Here is a 13628-nt window from a genome sequence, read left to right as displayed (position 1 = left end):
TTCTTTCCATCCTAGATTCTCACAGTATTCCTCTCAAACAAATCATTTCTGCTGTTCGTATCTTTTACTTGTCAATCTTTCTCACGTTACAGCTCTCAGGTCCATAAAATAACGTGGGGATAAACAGCACATGATAAACTTCGTTTTTTAGGCAGAAGATCCCTAGTCTTCCATATCCTGTTCAATATTCCAAAGTCAGTAGAAGAAAATCCAGTCCTCTTTTTCACATCTTATTCACAACGCCAATTCTCTAACACTAACTCACGGGAATGTACAAACGTTTTCACCTGTTCAATTGTATCCTCTCTAACTGTAATATGTACATCCTCCTAATATTTCATGACTGACTGATTGACTTTGGTCTTATTTTTGACAAGAAGGTACTCAGGATGAGGGTCTTCAGTTATGTGGAGAGATTAGAGAGGCTGGGATTGTTCTCCTTCGAGCAGGGAAGGTTAAGCGGAGATTTAATAGAGGTGCTCAAAATTGTGAAGGATTTTGACAAGGTCAATGGCGAGACACTGCACTAGCAGGAGGGCCAGTAACCAGAGGACACAGACTTAAAGTGATTGGAAAAAAAACAGATGGAAAAAGAAGGAAAAAAAAGTTTATGCAGCTATTTGTTATGATCTGGAATTCACTACATGAAAGGATGCTGGAAGCTGATTGAATAGCAACTTTCAAAGTGAATTCGATAAATACGAGAGGGGGAAGAAAATTCAGGGCGATGTAAAAGAGTGGGGGAGGGGGGTGGTGGGACTAATGACTCTTGCAAAGAGCTGGAATAGTAATGGTGGGCCGAGTGGCCCTCTTATGTGTTGTATGATTCTATAGAATTCAAATTCTCTACTCTCCATGTATTCATTATCTTCTGTAAATCTGTTTTAGATGTTGCTGTAAGGTCAACGTCATCAGCAAATCTGAGACTGTTTAAAATAATCCCACATGAGGAAGCTCTTCCAATATGGTTTGCAGTATACTAAAAGTAGATACGGCATTTGCGGCAATGAGTTACAACAGTGTTTACAAGTAAGACCCATGTTTGTTGAAAACCTTAGGTCAGTCCTTCTCAAGCTATTTTTCAACGTGACCCTATTTTAACTTATAACATTATCGTCATCCCAGACGCCAGCAAAAACAAAACAGCAATAAAGCAACAAGGTACCATCCAGTATATAATTATTAAAGTTTGTGGATTATAGATCAACATACATTATAGGAAATATATGTGGAAAATTGCCCAGGTATGTCCTGTACACAAAAAGCAGGACAAATCCAACCCAACCAATTACTGCCCCTTCAGTCTACTCTCAATCATCAGTAAAGTAACGGAAGGGGTCAACAACAGTGCTATCAAGCGACACTTGCTTAGCAATAATCTGCTCAGTGACACCCAGGTTGGGTTCCACCAGTGCCACTCAGCTCCTGACCTCATTACAGCCTTGGTTCAAACATGGACAAAAGAGCTGAACTCCCGAGGTGAGGTGAGAGTGACTGCCCTTGACATCAAGGCAGCTTTTGACCGAGTGTGGCATCAAGGAGCCCCAGCAAAACTGCAGTCAATGGGAATCAGGGGAAATCTCTCCGCTGGTTGGAGTCACACCTAGCATAAAGGAAGGTTGTGGTTGTTGGAGGGCGGTCATCTAAGCTCCAAGGCATCACTACAGGAGTTTCTCAGGGTAGTGTCCTCAGCCCAACCATTTTCAGCTGCTTCATCAATGACTTCCCTTCCATCATAAGGTCAGAAGTGGGGATGTTTGCTGATGATTGCACAATGTTCAGCACCATTAGCAACTCCTCAGATACTGAAACAGTCCATGTCCAAATGCAGCAAGACCTGGATAATATCCAAGCTTGGGCTGACAAGTGGCAAGTAACATTCGCGCCACACAAGTGTCAGGCAATGATCATCTCCAGCAAGAGAGAATCCAACCATCGCCCCTTGATGTTCAATGGCATTACCATCACTGAATCTACCACTATCAACATCCTGGGGGCTACCATTGACCAGAAACTGAACTGGACTAGCCATATAAATACTGTGGCTACATAAGCAGGTCAGAGGCTAGGAATCGTGTGACGAATAACTCACCTTCTGACTCCCCCAAGCCTACTCACCATCGACAAGGCACAAATCAGGAGTGTGATGGAATACTCCCCACTTGCCTGGATGAGTGCAGCTCCCACAGCACTCAAGGAGCTTGACACAGTCCAGGACAAAGCAGCCCGCTTGATTGGCACCACATCCACAAACATTCACTCCCTCCATCACCGACGCACGGTAGCAGCAGTGTGTACCATCTACAAGATGCTGTGCAGGAATTCACTAAGGTTCCTTCAACAGCACATTCCAAACTCATGACCACTACCACACTACCATCTAGAAGGACAAGGGCAGCAGATAGATGGGAACACCACCACCTGGAAGTTCCCCTCTAAGACACGCACCATCCTGACTTGGAAATATCTCGCTGTTCCTTCACTGTCGCTGGGTCAAAATCCTGGAATTCCCTTCCTCACAGTGCTGTGGATGTACCTACACCACATGAACTGCAGCGGCTCAAGAAGGCAGCAGCTCACCGCCACCTTCTCAAGGGCAACTAGGGATAGGCAATAAATGCTGGCCCAGCCAGCGATGCCACATCCCGTAAATGATTTAAAAATATGAAAATTTGTGTTTTTTTAAGTAATTTGTTAAAATGTTATTATATGTACTCATGCAGGTTTCACCCAAGCTCTCTATAATCCTATATAAAAACAAAAAACTACTGTGGATGCTGGAAATCCAAAACAAAAACAGAATTACCAGGAAAAACTCAGCAGGTCTGGCAACATCGGTGGAGAACTGTTCTGTTGAAGGGTCGTGAGGACTCGAAACGTCGACTCTTTTCTTCTCCACCGATGCTGCCAGACCTGCTGAGTTTTTCCAGGTAATTCTGTTTTTGTTCTCTATAATCCTAGGTGACAGAAAACTCAGTGAAGTTCCTCTCCCCCCAGCGCACGCATGCACAGACAATTTGAAAATTTACAGAAGCATTGTGAACTCTGTAAAAGATAGTGATGGACATTAAGGGGTACACACATACAGATAAGGCCCACTTACACCACCCCCTGCCCCACCCCCACCCCCATTTACAATCTTGGGAAGTCCCAAGGCATTTTATAAAAAATTAAGTACGTTTTAAAGTGCAGTCACTATTGGAAGATAGGAAATGTGGCAGTCAATCTGTGCATAGCAAGCTCCCACAAAACAACAATGCTATAATGACCAGATAATCTGTGATATTGGTTGAAGGATTATTGCACATGAGGAAGCTGGAAAGAGCTTTTCTGCTCTTCTTTAAAATAGTGCCATGGAATCTTTGATATCCAAGTGAGAGAGAGCAAGGGTTTGCATAAAATTCTTCTGTAGTAAGTAGTAGTAGTGGGGGATAATACCCTCTATTAAAACAGCAAAGAAATTTGATGTGAATGTACCAGATGTTCTTACTTAGCCTTGGTTCAGTGGTAGTACTCTCATCTCTGAGTCACAAAGTTGTGGCTTCAAGATCCCCTCCAGAACTTGAGCACATAATCTAGAATGACACTTCACTGCTGTACTGAGTGAGTCCTACACTGTCACAGGTGCTAGTGGACGAGACATGTTAACCTCTCAGATGGAGGTAAAAGACTTCATGGTTCAATTTGATGAAGAGGAGGGCAGTTCTCCTGGTGCCCTAGCTAATATTCATCCCTCAAACATTTAAAATGGATGATCTGGTCACCTGTTTAAGGGAGCTTGCTGTGCGCAAATTGACTTGGCCATTTTTCTGCATTATAATGGTGACTACATTTCAATGTGAAGCAACTGTGGATCCCCGGGGTCATGAAAGGTGCTATCTAAATGCAAGTCTTTCTTACTTAGGCTAGTGGGGAAGACAGTGGTGTAGTGGTAATGTCACTGGGCTAGTATTCCAGAGGTCCACACTAATGCCCGGGAGACACAGGGTCAAATTCTACAACAGCAGTTGGTGAAATTTGAATTCAAATAATAAAGTCTGGAATACAAAGCTCAGTAATGGTGACCATGAAGCTATCACTGATTGTCATAAAAACCCATGTGGTTTACTGAGGAAATGTGCCTTCCTTACCTGGTCTGGCCTGCATGTGACTCCTGATCCACAGCAATGTGGTTGACTCTTAACTGCCCTCTGAAATGGTCTGGCAAGACATTCAGTTCAAGGGCAATTAGGGATAGGCAACAAATATTGGCCTTGCCAGTGACACCCACATCCCATGAAAGAATAAAGAAAACTTAAATGACATAGCTTATGGGCTGAGGATGTGGCATGTGGAGTGTCGGGCTGAAAAGCTTTATTTTTTGTTTGCTGCCAAACCTTGACGCTCTCCCTGCCATCCTCTCGCCCATTCCACCACCACTGTATTACCTCGCCATTAATTAGTCAGATTAATGGCCTTTGCGAGTCCGCACTTGGAAATAATTTCAGTTGTAAGGAGGATAAAAATGATACAGCAGGAGCCTGAAGAAGCGGGAAGCCTGATCATTCTGCCAGTTGTTGTGTAGCAGGAGGAAGACACCACAGGTCACCCTCCATGTTCAATTACAGCTCATTGTAGCAACTCTCTTCTACTGATACCAGCCATACTGGTTCAAGGGTATGCTGTCCCATATGAGGATTTTGTCTTTGATTTTTTTTTTTTAAAGAGCTGCAATCACATCCTTCTACCTGTAGGCACTTTAGATTGGTCAACTGGTTTATGATTACAAACCAGCATTGTCTCCTTAACTGTAATTGACAGTTGAGGCAGTCTACGTGGGTTTCCAACAAGTATTTGATGAAGTGACACATAGTAGACTTGCCAGCAAAGTTGAACTCCATGGAATAAACGGGACATTGGCAGCATGGATACAAAGTTAGCTGAATGACAGGAAACAGAGAGTAAAGGTGAACAGTTATTTTTCAGTGTGGATGAAGATTATACATGGTGTCCTCGGGGACTGGTACTCGAACCACTGCTTTTGCTGTGGTACATTAATGACTCAGACAAGGATGCACAGGGCACAATTTGAAAATTTGCAGAAGCATTGTGAACTGTGTAAAGGACAGTGCAAGGGGGCATAGACAGGCTAGCGGGATGGGTGGGCACATGGGCAATGAAATTTAATGCAGAGAAGTGTGAAGTGATAAGAGAAAGAAGAGAGACAATATAAAATAAAGATAAAAATTTTAAACAGGATGCAGGAACAGAGAGACCTGGGGGTATATGTGCACAAATCCTTGAAAGTGGCAGGGCAGGTTGAGAGAGTGCTTAAAAATTCATACAAGATCCGGCTTAAATAGAGACTTGGAGTACAAAAGCAAGGAGATTATGATAAACCTTTGTGGGGGAGGGGGGAGGGGGGATGGTGGCATAGGGTAATATCTTTGGGCTAGTAATCCAGAGGCCCAGGCTAATGCTCTGGGTACGTGGGTTCAAATCCCACCAAAGCAGCTGGTGGAATTTAAACTCAATTAATAAAGTCTGGAATATGAAGCTAGTCTCAATAATGGTGACTGCAAAACTACCTTTGATTGTTGTAAAAACCCCATTTGGTTCAATGACCTTTAGGGATGGAAATCTACCACCCTTACCTGGTCTGGCCTACATGTGACACCAGGCCTACAGCAATGTGGTTGACTATTAACTGTCGCCTGAATGGCCTTGCAAGCCACTCAGTCCAAGGTCAATTAGGGATGGGCAACAAATGTTGGCCTTGCCAGCAATGTCTAAATCCCACAAAAGAATGAAGGGAAAAAAAAAAATAGGTTCAGCCTCAAGGCTTTTGAGAGAGTCCAGAAAAGATTTACAAGTTATAAGGGTTTTTATTTCCATGGATGGGTTGGAAAAGCCTGAGTTGTTCTACTTACAGAAGAGAGAGTTGAGAAGTAAGTTTGACAGAGGTGTTCAAAATCATGAGGAGTCTAGAGAGAGTAGATAAAGAGAAATTGTTGCCGTTGGTGGAAGGGTCAGGAACCGGAGAACACCAATTTAAGGTGATTGGCAAAAGAACCAAAGGCGATATGAGGGAAAATAAAATCCTACGCAGCGAGTGGTTGGGATCTGAAATGCACTGCCTGAGAATGTGGTAGAGGCACATTCACTTGGCTCTCAAAATGGAATTGGATAGGTATCTGAAGAGAAAAATAATGACAGGGCTCCGAGGAAAGGGCAGGGGAGTGGGATTGGCTAAATTGCTCTTGCGGAGAGCTGGCAATAACTTGACAGGTCAAATCCTTCTGTACTGTAACCATATATAACTATATAGAAGCTATTATTAGGGACATGGTAACAGAGCACTTAGAGAATCATAATACATTTAGGCAGACTCAACACGGATTTCTGAAATGGAAGTTGTGTTTGGCAAATGTACTGAAGTTTTTTTTGAGGTTACAAATAGCAGGGTATATAAGGAAGAGCCAGTGGGTGGAATGCATTTGGATTTTCAAAAAGCACTCCATGAGGTGCTGCAGGATGTTTTCTGTCTCAGTGGGTAGCATCCCTGCCTCTGAGCCAGAAGCTCTGGGTTTGAGTCCCACTCCCAAGACTTGATGACCAAGGAAGATGTGTTCACAACGTGGCCAAACCGGTTGAGAATCAACTTACAAACCCTTCCATCATTTTCTAAATGCCAGATGGTAAGAATGGGAAGGATTCCTGATCAGCCACGTGATTAAAAAGAAGCTGGAGCCTCGACCATCACTATCCTTAGCTCCAGGCTACAACATGCAAGTAAAGGTTTATGGTGCCGCAGCAACATATAGACATCTTGAGTGGGTAGTTGGCTCAATTGGCTGGACAGCCAGTATGGATCAAATTGGTGGCAACAGCAAGGGTTCAATCCCTGTTCTAGCTGGGGTGGGTTTGAGACTTGCCTCTTTGCCCTACCTGTGGCAGAGATTGTGGAACTGTGGGTTGAGCCTGCCTTTAGGCAGAGAAATGAAAAGGGTGCTACACAGGAGGTATTACACAAAACTAGGGCTCATGGGATGAGGGATAACATAATAGCATGTATTGAAGGTTGGTCAATGGACAGGAATAAATGGGTCATTTTCAAGTTGGCAAGCTGTAATTAGGGGGTTAGGAGCAGATTTGGGGCCACAACTGTTTACAATCTACAGCAATGACCTGTGTGAGGTGATTGTGTTATTTGTCCAAATTCGGTGGGACAGTGAGCTGTGAGGGGGTATAAAGACATGTTAGGTGAGTGGGCAAAAACATGGCAGGTGGAATTATAATGTGGAGAAGTGTGAAGTTATCCAGTTTGGAAGGAAAATAGAAAAGGAAAATATTTTCTAAATGGCAAGATTTATTGGTATTCAGAGGAGCCTGTCATTATACATGAATGACAAAGTTAACATAAAGCAATTAGGAAAGGAAATGTTAGCCCTTATTTTTTTTAATTTGTTCATAGGTTGTGGGCATCACTGGCTAGCTTTATTACCCACCCTGAATTGCCCTTGTTCAGAGGGTATTTAAGAGTCAACCACATTGCCATGGGTCTAGAGTCACATATAGGCCATACCAGGTAAGGAAAGCAAATTTCCTTCCTTAAAGGTCATTAGTGAACCAGATGGGTTTTTTTATGACAACCAACAACCAACAATGGTTTCATAGTAATTTATTCCAGATATTTGTTGAATTCATAGTCCACCATGGTGGGATTTGAACCTGGGTCAACCCCCAGAGCATTATCCTAGGTCTCTGGATTATCAGTCCAGTAACAATACCACTGCCTCCCCTGTACCTGAAATGCTTCCTCCACTAAGGACATTAGTGAACCAGATGTTTTTTATTTTTTAATGACAATTAACAATGGTTTCATGTTCATCATTAGACTTCTAATTCCAGACTTTTATTAAATTCAAATTCTACTATCTGCCATGATGGGATTTGAAACCAGGTCCCTGGAGCATTACCTTGGGTCTCTGGACTACCAGTCCAGTGACAATACCACTACTCCACTGCCTCCCCTTACTATGTCACTGGGTCCCGTAACAAAAGGACTGGAGTATAAGAATGAAGACACCTTGCACGCTTTGGGGAGACCACTGCTGGAATACAGTTTGGACTCCTCATCCAAGGATATACTTGCATCAGAGGGAGTGCAATGTAGGTTCGCTAGACTGACTCCTGAGATGAGGGAGCTTTCGTTTGAGGAAAGATGGACTAGAATGGAGTTTAGAAAAACGAGAGAAGATCTTATTGGAACATAAAATTCCTAAGGGGCTTAATAGGGTAAATGCTGAGAAAATGTTTCCACAGGCTTGGGATACACTTTGAACATCTTGAACACAGTGGCAGTCTCATAATAAGGAGTCAGCCATTTGAGACTCAAAGGATGGGGGAATCTCTAGAATTCTCTACCCAAGAGAGCTATAAATGTGCAGTTGTTAAGTATATTCAAGACAGAGACTAATAGATTTTTGGATACTCAGGGGATATAGGAATACAGGAAGGTGAAGCTCAGTTAAAAGATCTTATTGAATGGTGGAATAGGCTCAAAGGGTCAAATGGCCTACTCCTGCTCCTATTTCTTATATAAATTATGTAATGAACTAACAATGACAATTATCTACACAGCAGCCAATCAGTATGCCCCTTTTGATGACTGAAGGGGAATTACTTTGAGATGTGCCATCATGAAAGGTGCTATGTAAATGCTGAGGGAGCACTAAGCTGCTGGAGGTGCCATGTTTGACATGAAACTAAGGCTCAGTCTGCTCTCTTAGTCAGGCCTTGAAACACCACTATGAGATCTTCAAAGAAAAATGAGGGAATTCTCCTCATTGGCCTAGCTAATATTTATCCCTCAACCAACATCGAAAGAAAAAACCCGGATTATCTGTTCGTTATCACATTTCAGCTTCCGGGAGCTTGCTGTGTGCAAATTGGCGATATTATAACAGTGACTGCACTTCAAAAGTATTCAATTTGCCTTCAAGTGTTTTGGGGTGTTGAGGTCATGAAAGGTGACAATATAAACACAAGCCATTGACTCTAAGACATCATCATGAAGCAAGTTAACTTTAGCACTATAAGTATGGCAGGAATCAGCATGTACCTCATACACAGGGAACACTCCAGGTCAAACGCATCAACGAGCTTTGGTAGGACATCATGTTCTCTGCTTGGGCTCTGTAATCTGGCTACATGTTTGAATAAAACATTTTAAGCTACACATGTCAAAAATGGTGACATTAAGCAGAATGGAAATTATTCATTAAATACTAATTATATTTAAAAAAAATCTTTGTTCATAATATGCTGTGATATTAGAAAGGTTTTACTTTGATTATGATGAAGAAAACAATGCTACAGGAGCAAGAGTTTCAGGTGCTAAAACTGATAAGAATCAAGAATGGTCAAGGGAAGAGAGGCCACTGATGAGTGGTTTTCATGGATAACTGGATGGATTGGTGGAATATGGTCCTTAAAAACACCATAGAAAATACTGGAAAATATTGTAACCTAGCATAATGAGAAAAATAAAATTTGGCTTAGTCAACCAATGATCTTATAAATGGAGGGGATTGCTGAATGCCATTTCTAAAGCAATGGTGAAAATCCAGGTGTCAAAGAAAAAAGAGATAGGCTTATTCAGGCACCAAACATGCATTCACCTCCTATGGATCAGTTTAAATGAATACCGTACCTCGCTTCGTGCATTTGTTGTAGCCTTCCGTTGTCCCAGGTTTATCTTCTGCAATTGGATTATGTTTTGTTTTCAAAGCATTCTTCTTTTCAGAAGTAGTCAAGGCTAATTCAGTCGACAAGTTTTTCAGTGTGTCCTGATTGTTGCTTATCCCTTGAGCTGGCTTAGTTAAGTTACAGTAGGAGTGAGACTTCCATTCTTGCTTGGGGTCAATGCTAGCTGTACTGACACTTACCTTGAAGAAAAAAAATAAGGATGCATTTCTGAAAAAAATAGAATCTCACACTGAGTGAATGGAGCACTCTATTGTTAAAACACAGCTGTATTTTTACGTGTAAGTGCATGCGTCATTCATCCATTTAGAACTCATTAAACCGTCACAGAATTGCCATCAAAAAGCAAAACACGGCAGACGCTGAAAATCTGAAATAAAAAACAAAAGAATGCCGGAAACGCTCAGCAGGTCAGGCAGCACCTGTGAAGAGAGAAGCAGAGTCAACTTATCATGTTGAAGAACATTTATCAACCTGAAATGTTAACTCCATTGTGCTCTCTGCAGAATTATCTCGCCAGCTGAGTTGGCGAACGGACTTTACCCGAAAGACATGGCTTCAGGACCAGTATACTTGGCTTGATGAAGGGTTTAGTTTACTAGCTCAATCCAACTGGTCCTGTTTTGGGATGTTTTGACCATTTTGTCACAAAAGGAATCTGAAAACATGGCCTACATCTATTCCTGGTCCACCAATGCCTTGATTTTAAAATTCTCATCCCTCATATAGAAATTTCTTGATAGCATCAACCCTCCCTATTTTTCTAATGTCCTCTAACTGTGCAAACCTCAGATCTCTGCGCTCCTCCAATTCCAGCCTCTTGTGTGCCCTCCAGTTCCTTCACCCACCACCACTGGTGGCCATGTTGTCGTCTGTCTCGGTCAAGGCTCCTGAATTCCCCTACCTAAACCTCCTGTCTCACCTCCTTTAAGACGCTTCTTAAATCTTACCTCTTTGATCAAACTTTTGCCCACCTGTCCTAGTATGTCATTCTTTGCTTCAGTGTCAATTTTTTGAATATGCTCCTGTGAAAAACCTTGGGATACTTTATGATGTTAAAGGTACTATATAAATGCAATTGGTTATGTATATAGATGTAAAGAGATTAATTAAGAAGAAGCATGCAATTAGATGGAAAGGAAATTCGGTAAACAGTCTCACCTCAGAAAGTATCTGTGCTCATGATGAAATATCACAATGCCCTATTGCACGTACCTTACATGAATTTTCAAATACATTGCTGGAATTTCTAGAATTCAGCGAGTTCAGGACAATTCCCTTAATTCGAGATCGTGGAGACATAACTTGCATTATGTCGGGTAACCTCTGGTGCATATTTTCAGCAATGGGCGAAAGTAAATCACACAGAATCTGTAAAAGCGATGCAAAGAAACAAGGATTTAATATGATTTATATTTGATTGTTTTTTAAGTCATGACATCAACTGAATTTGAATGCTGTTACTGCCCTGCTTACAAGTCGCTCCAAGATTGAGCTTTTGAGATATAACTGATTGAAGGATTTGTAACATGACAATTTATCTCATACATACGAACGTTCAAATTAGGAGCAGGAGTGGGCCATTTTGCTCCTTGAGCCCGCTCTACCATTTGATAAGGTCATGGCTATTTGATTGTGGCCCTTATAGCCTCAAGTCTACATCCCCGCCTACCCCCAATAACCTTTGGCTTCCTTGTTAGTCAAGAACCTACCTAATTCAGCCTTAAAAAATATGATTACCCTGCCTCCACTGCTTTCTGGGGAAGAGAGTTCCACAGGCTCATGACCCTCTGAGGGAAAAGAAATTCACCTCATCTCCATCTTAAATGGGAGATCCCTTACTTTTCAACTGTGCCCCCTAGTTCTAGTCTCTCCCACAAGGGGAAACATCCTTTCAGCATCCACCCTGTCAAGATCCCTCAGGATCTTATACATTTCAGTAGGAAACCCTCTCATTCTTTCATTCTTCTAAACTCCAATGGATACAGGCCCAAACTATCTAACCTTTCCTCATAGGATAACCCCCTCATTCCAGGAATTAGTTGAGTGAACCTTCTCTGAACTTATTCTAAGACAATTACATCCTTTCTTAAATATGGATAACAAAACTATACACAGAACACTAGATGTGGTCTCAGCAATGCCCTGTGCAACTGTAGTAAAACACCTCTACTTTTATATTCAATTCCCTTTGCAATAAACACCAACATTCTATTTGCCTTCCTACTCACTTGCTGTACCTGCATACTAACCTCTTTGTGATTTATGTACCAGAGCACCCAGGTTCCTCTGCACTGCACTCTGTTCTGTAATCTCTCTCCATTTAAGTAATACGCTACTTTTCTATTCTTCCTGCAAAGGTGGATAAGTTCACATTTTCCCACATTATACTCCATCTGCTAATTTTTGCTTCCACTCATTTAACCTATCTATATCTCTTTGCAGATTCCTCATGTCCCCTTCACAAGTTACTTTCCTACCTACCTTGGTGTCATCAGCAAATTTAGCAACCAAACATTCAGTCCAGTCATTGATACAGATTGTAAATAGTTGACACCTCAGCATTATCCTTGTGGCACTCTGCTTGTTATATATTGTCAAATCGAAAATGAGCTATTTATGCCTACTTCCTGTTTCCTGTTAGCTAACCAATCCTCTATCAATGCTAATTGTTACTCCCCTACATCATGAGCTCTTATTTTGTGTAGTAGCCTTTGATGTGGTACCTTGTCAAAAGCCATCTGGAAATCTAAGAATACCACATCCACACGTTCCCTATTTTCCATATTGCTTGTTACATCCTCAAAGAACTCTAATAAATTAGTCAAACACCATTTCCCTTTCCAAAATAACTCTGCTTGATTGCTTTGAGATTTTCTAAGTGCCCTGCTATAACCTCTTTAATAATAGATTCAAGCATTTTCCCTAAAACAGATGTTAAGCTAACTGGCCTGTAGTTTCCTACCTGTTGACTCCCTCCTTTCTTGAATAGAGGAGTCATATTCACTATTTCCTAATCTGATGGGATCTTTCCAGAATTCAGTGATTTTGAAAAATTACAAGCAATGCATCTACTATCTCAGCAGCCACTTCTTTTAAGGCCATAGGGTGAAGTCCATCTGGACCTGGGGACTTATCAGCTTTTAGTTCTAATAATTTTCTCAGAACCCTTTCCCTGGAGATTGGAATTGGTTTCAGTTCCTCCCTCCCTTTCACCTCTTGATTCACAATTTTTTCTGGGATGTTACTGTATCCTCTCCAGTGAAGGCTGACACAAAGTCGCTGTTCAAGTCATCCGCCATTTCCTTAGTTCTAAATATTAATTCCGCAGACTCACTCCCTAGAGAACCAACGCTCACTTTAATTACTCTTTTCCTCTTTAAATATCTGTAGAAACTCTTACTATCTGTTTTTATATTTCTAGCTAGCTTTCTCTCCTACTCTAACTTCTCCCTCTTCATTATTCCATTAGTTATTCTTTGCTGCTTTTTATATTCTACCCAATCTTCTGACCTGCCACTAATCTTGATGGAATTGTACACTTTTCCTTTCAATTTGATACTATCCTTAATTTTCTTAGTTAGCCACGGATGGTATGTCCTACCCCTAGAGTTTTTTCTCTCTCACTAGGATGTGTCTTTGCTGAGTGTTATGAAATATTCCCTTAGTAGGAGAGACTAGGACCCGAGGGCACAGCCTCAATAGTAAAGGGAAGACCTTTTAGAACAGAGATGAGGAGAAACTTCTTTAGCCAGAGAGTGGTGAATCTATGGAATTCATTGCCACAGAAGGCTGTGGAGGCCAGGTCATTGAGTGTATTTAAGACCGAGATAGATAGGTTCTTGTTTGGTAAGGGGATCAAAGGTTACGGGAAGAAGGCA

The 13628-nt window shown here is 41.7% G+C and overlaps 1 protein-coding gene across 1 annotated transcript in view; it reads right to left on the bottom strand.

Annotated features, from left to right (window-relative positions):
- LOC144675551 (LON peptidase N-terminal domain and RING finger protein 3-like) overlaps positions 1 to 13628 on the bottom strand; it is a 39871-nt gene that overhangs the window by 16711 nt on the left and 9532 nt on the right. Inside the window, exons 4-6 of the mRNA XM_078536226.1 lie at positions 10963 to 11118; positions 9695 to 9929; positions 9104 to 9188 (exon numbers count right to left, since the gene is read on the bottom strand). Of these exons, the coding sequence (XP_078392352.1) occupies positions 9104 to 9188; positions 9695 to 9929; positions 10963 to 11118 (476 nt within the window). The remainder of the gene's footprint in view (positions 1 to 9103; positions 9189 to 9694; positions 9930 to 10962; positions 11119 to 13628) is intronic.

Source organism: Cetorhinus maximus, unplaced genomic scaffold (genome assembly GCF_964194155.1).
Source record: "Cetorhinus maximus unplaced genomic scaffold, sCetMax3.hap1.1 HAP1_SCAFFOLD_1002, whole genome shotgun sequence".
In the NCBI taxonomy this organism is placed as follows: domain Eukaryota; kingdom Metazoa; phylum Chordata; class Chondrichthyes; order Lamniformes; family Cetorhinidae; genus Cetorhinus; species Cetorhinus maximus.
Note: the sequence above shows the minus strand (reverse complement) of the source record. Positions and strands in the feature narration are given on the sequence as shown.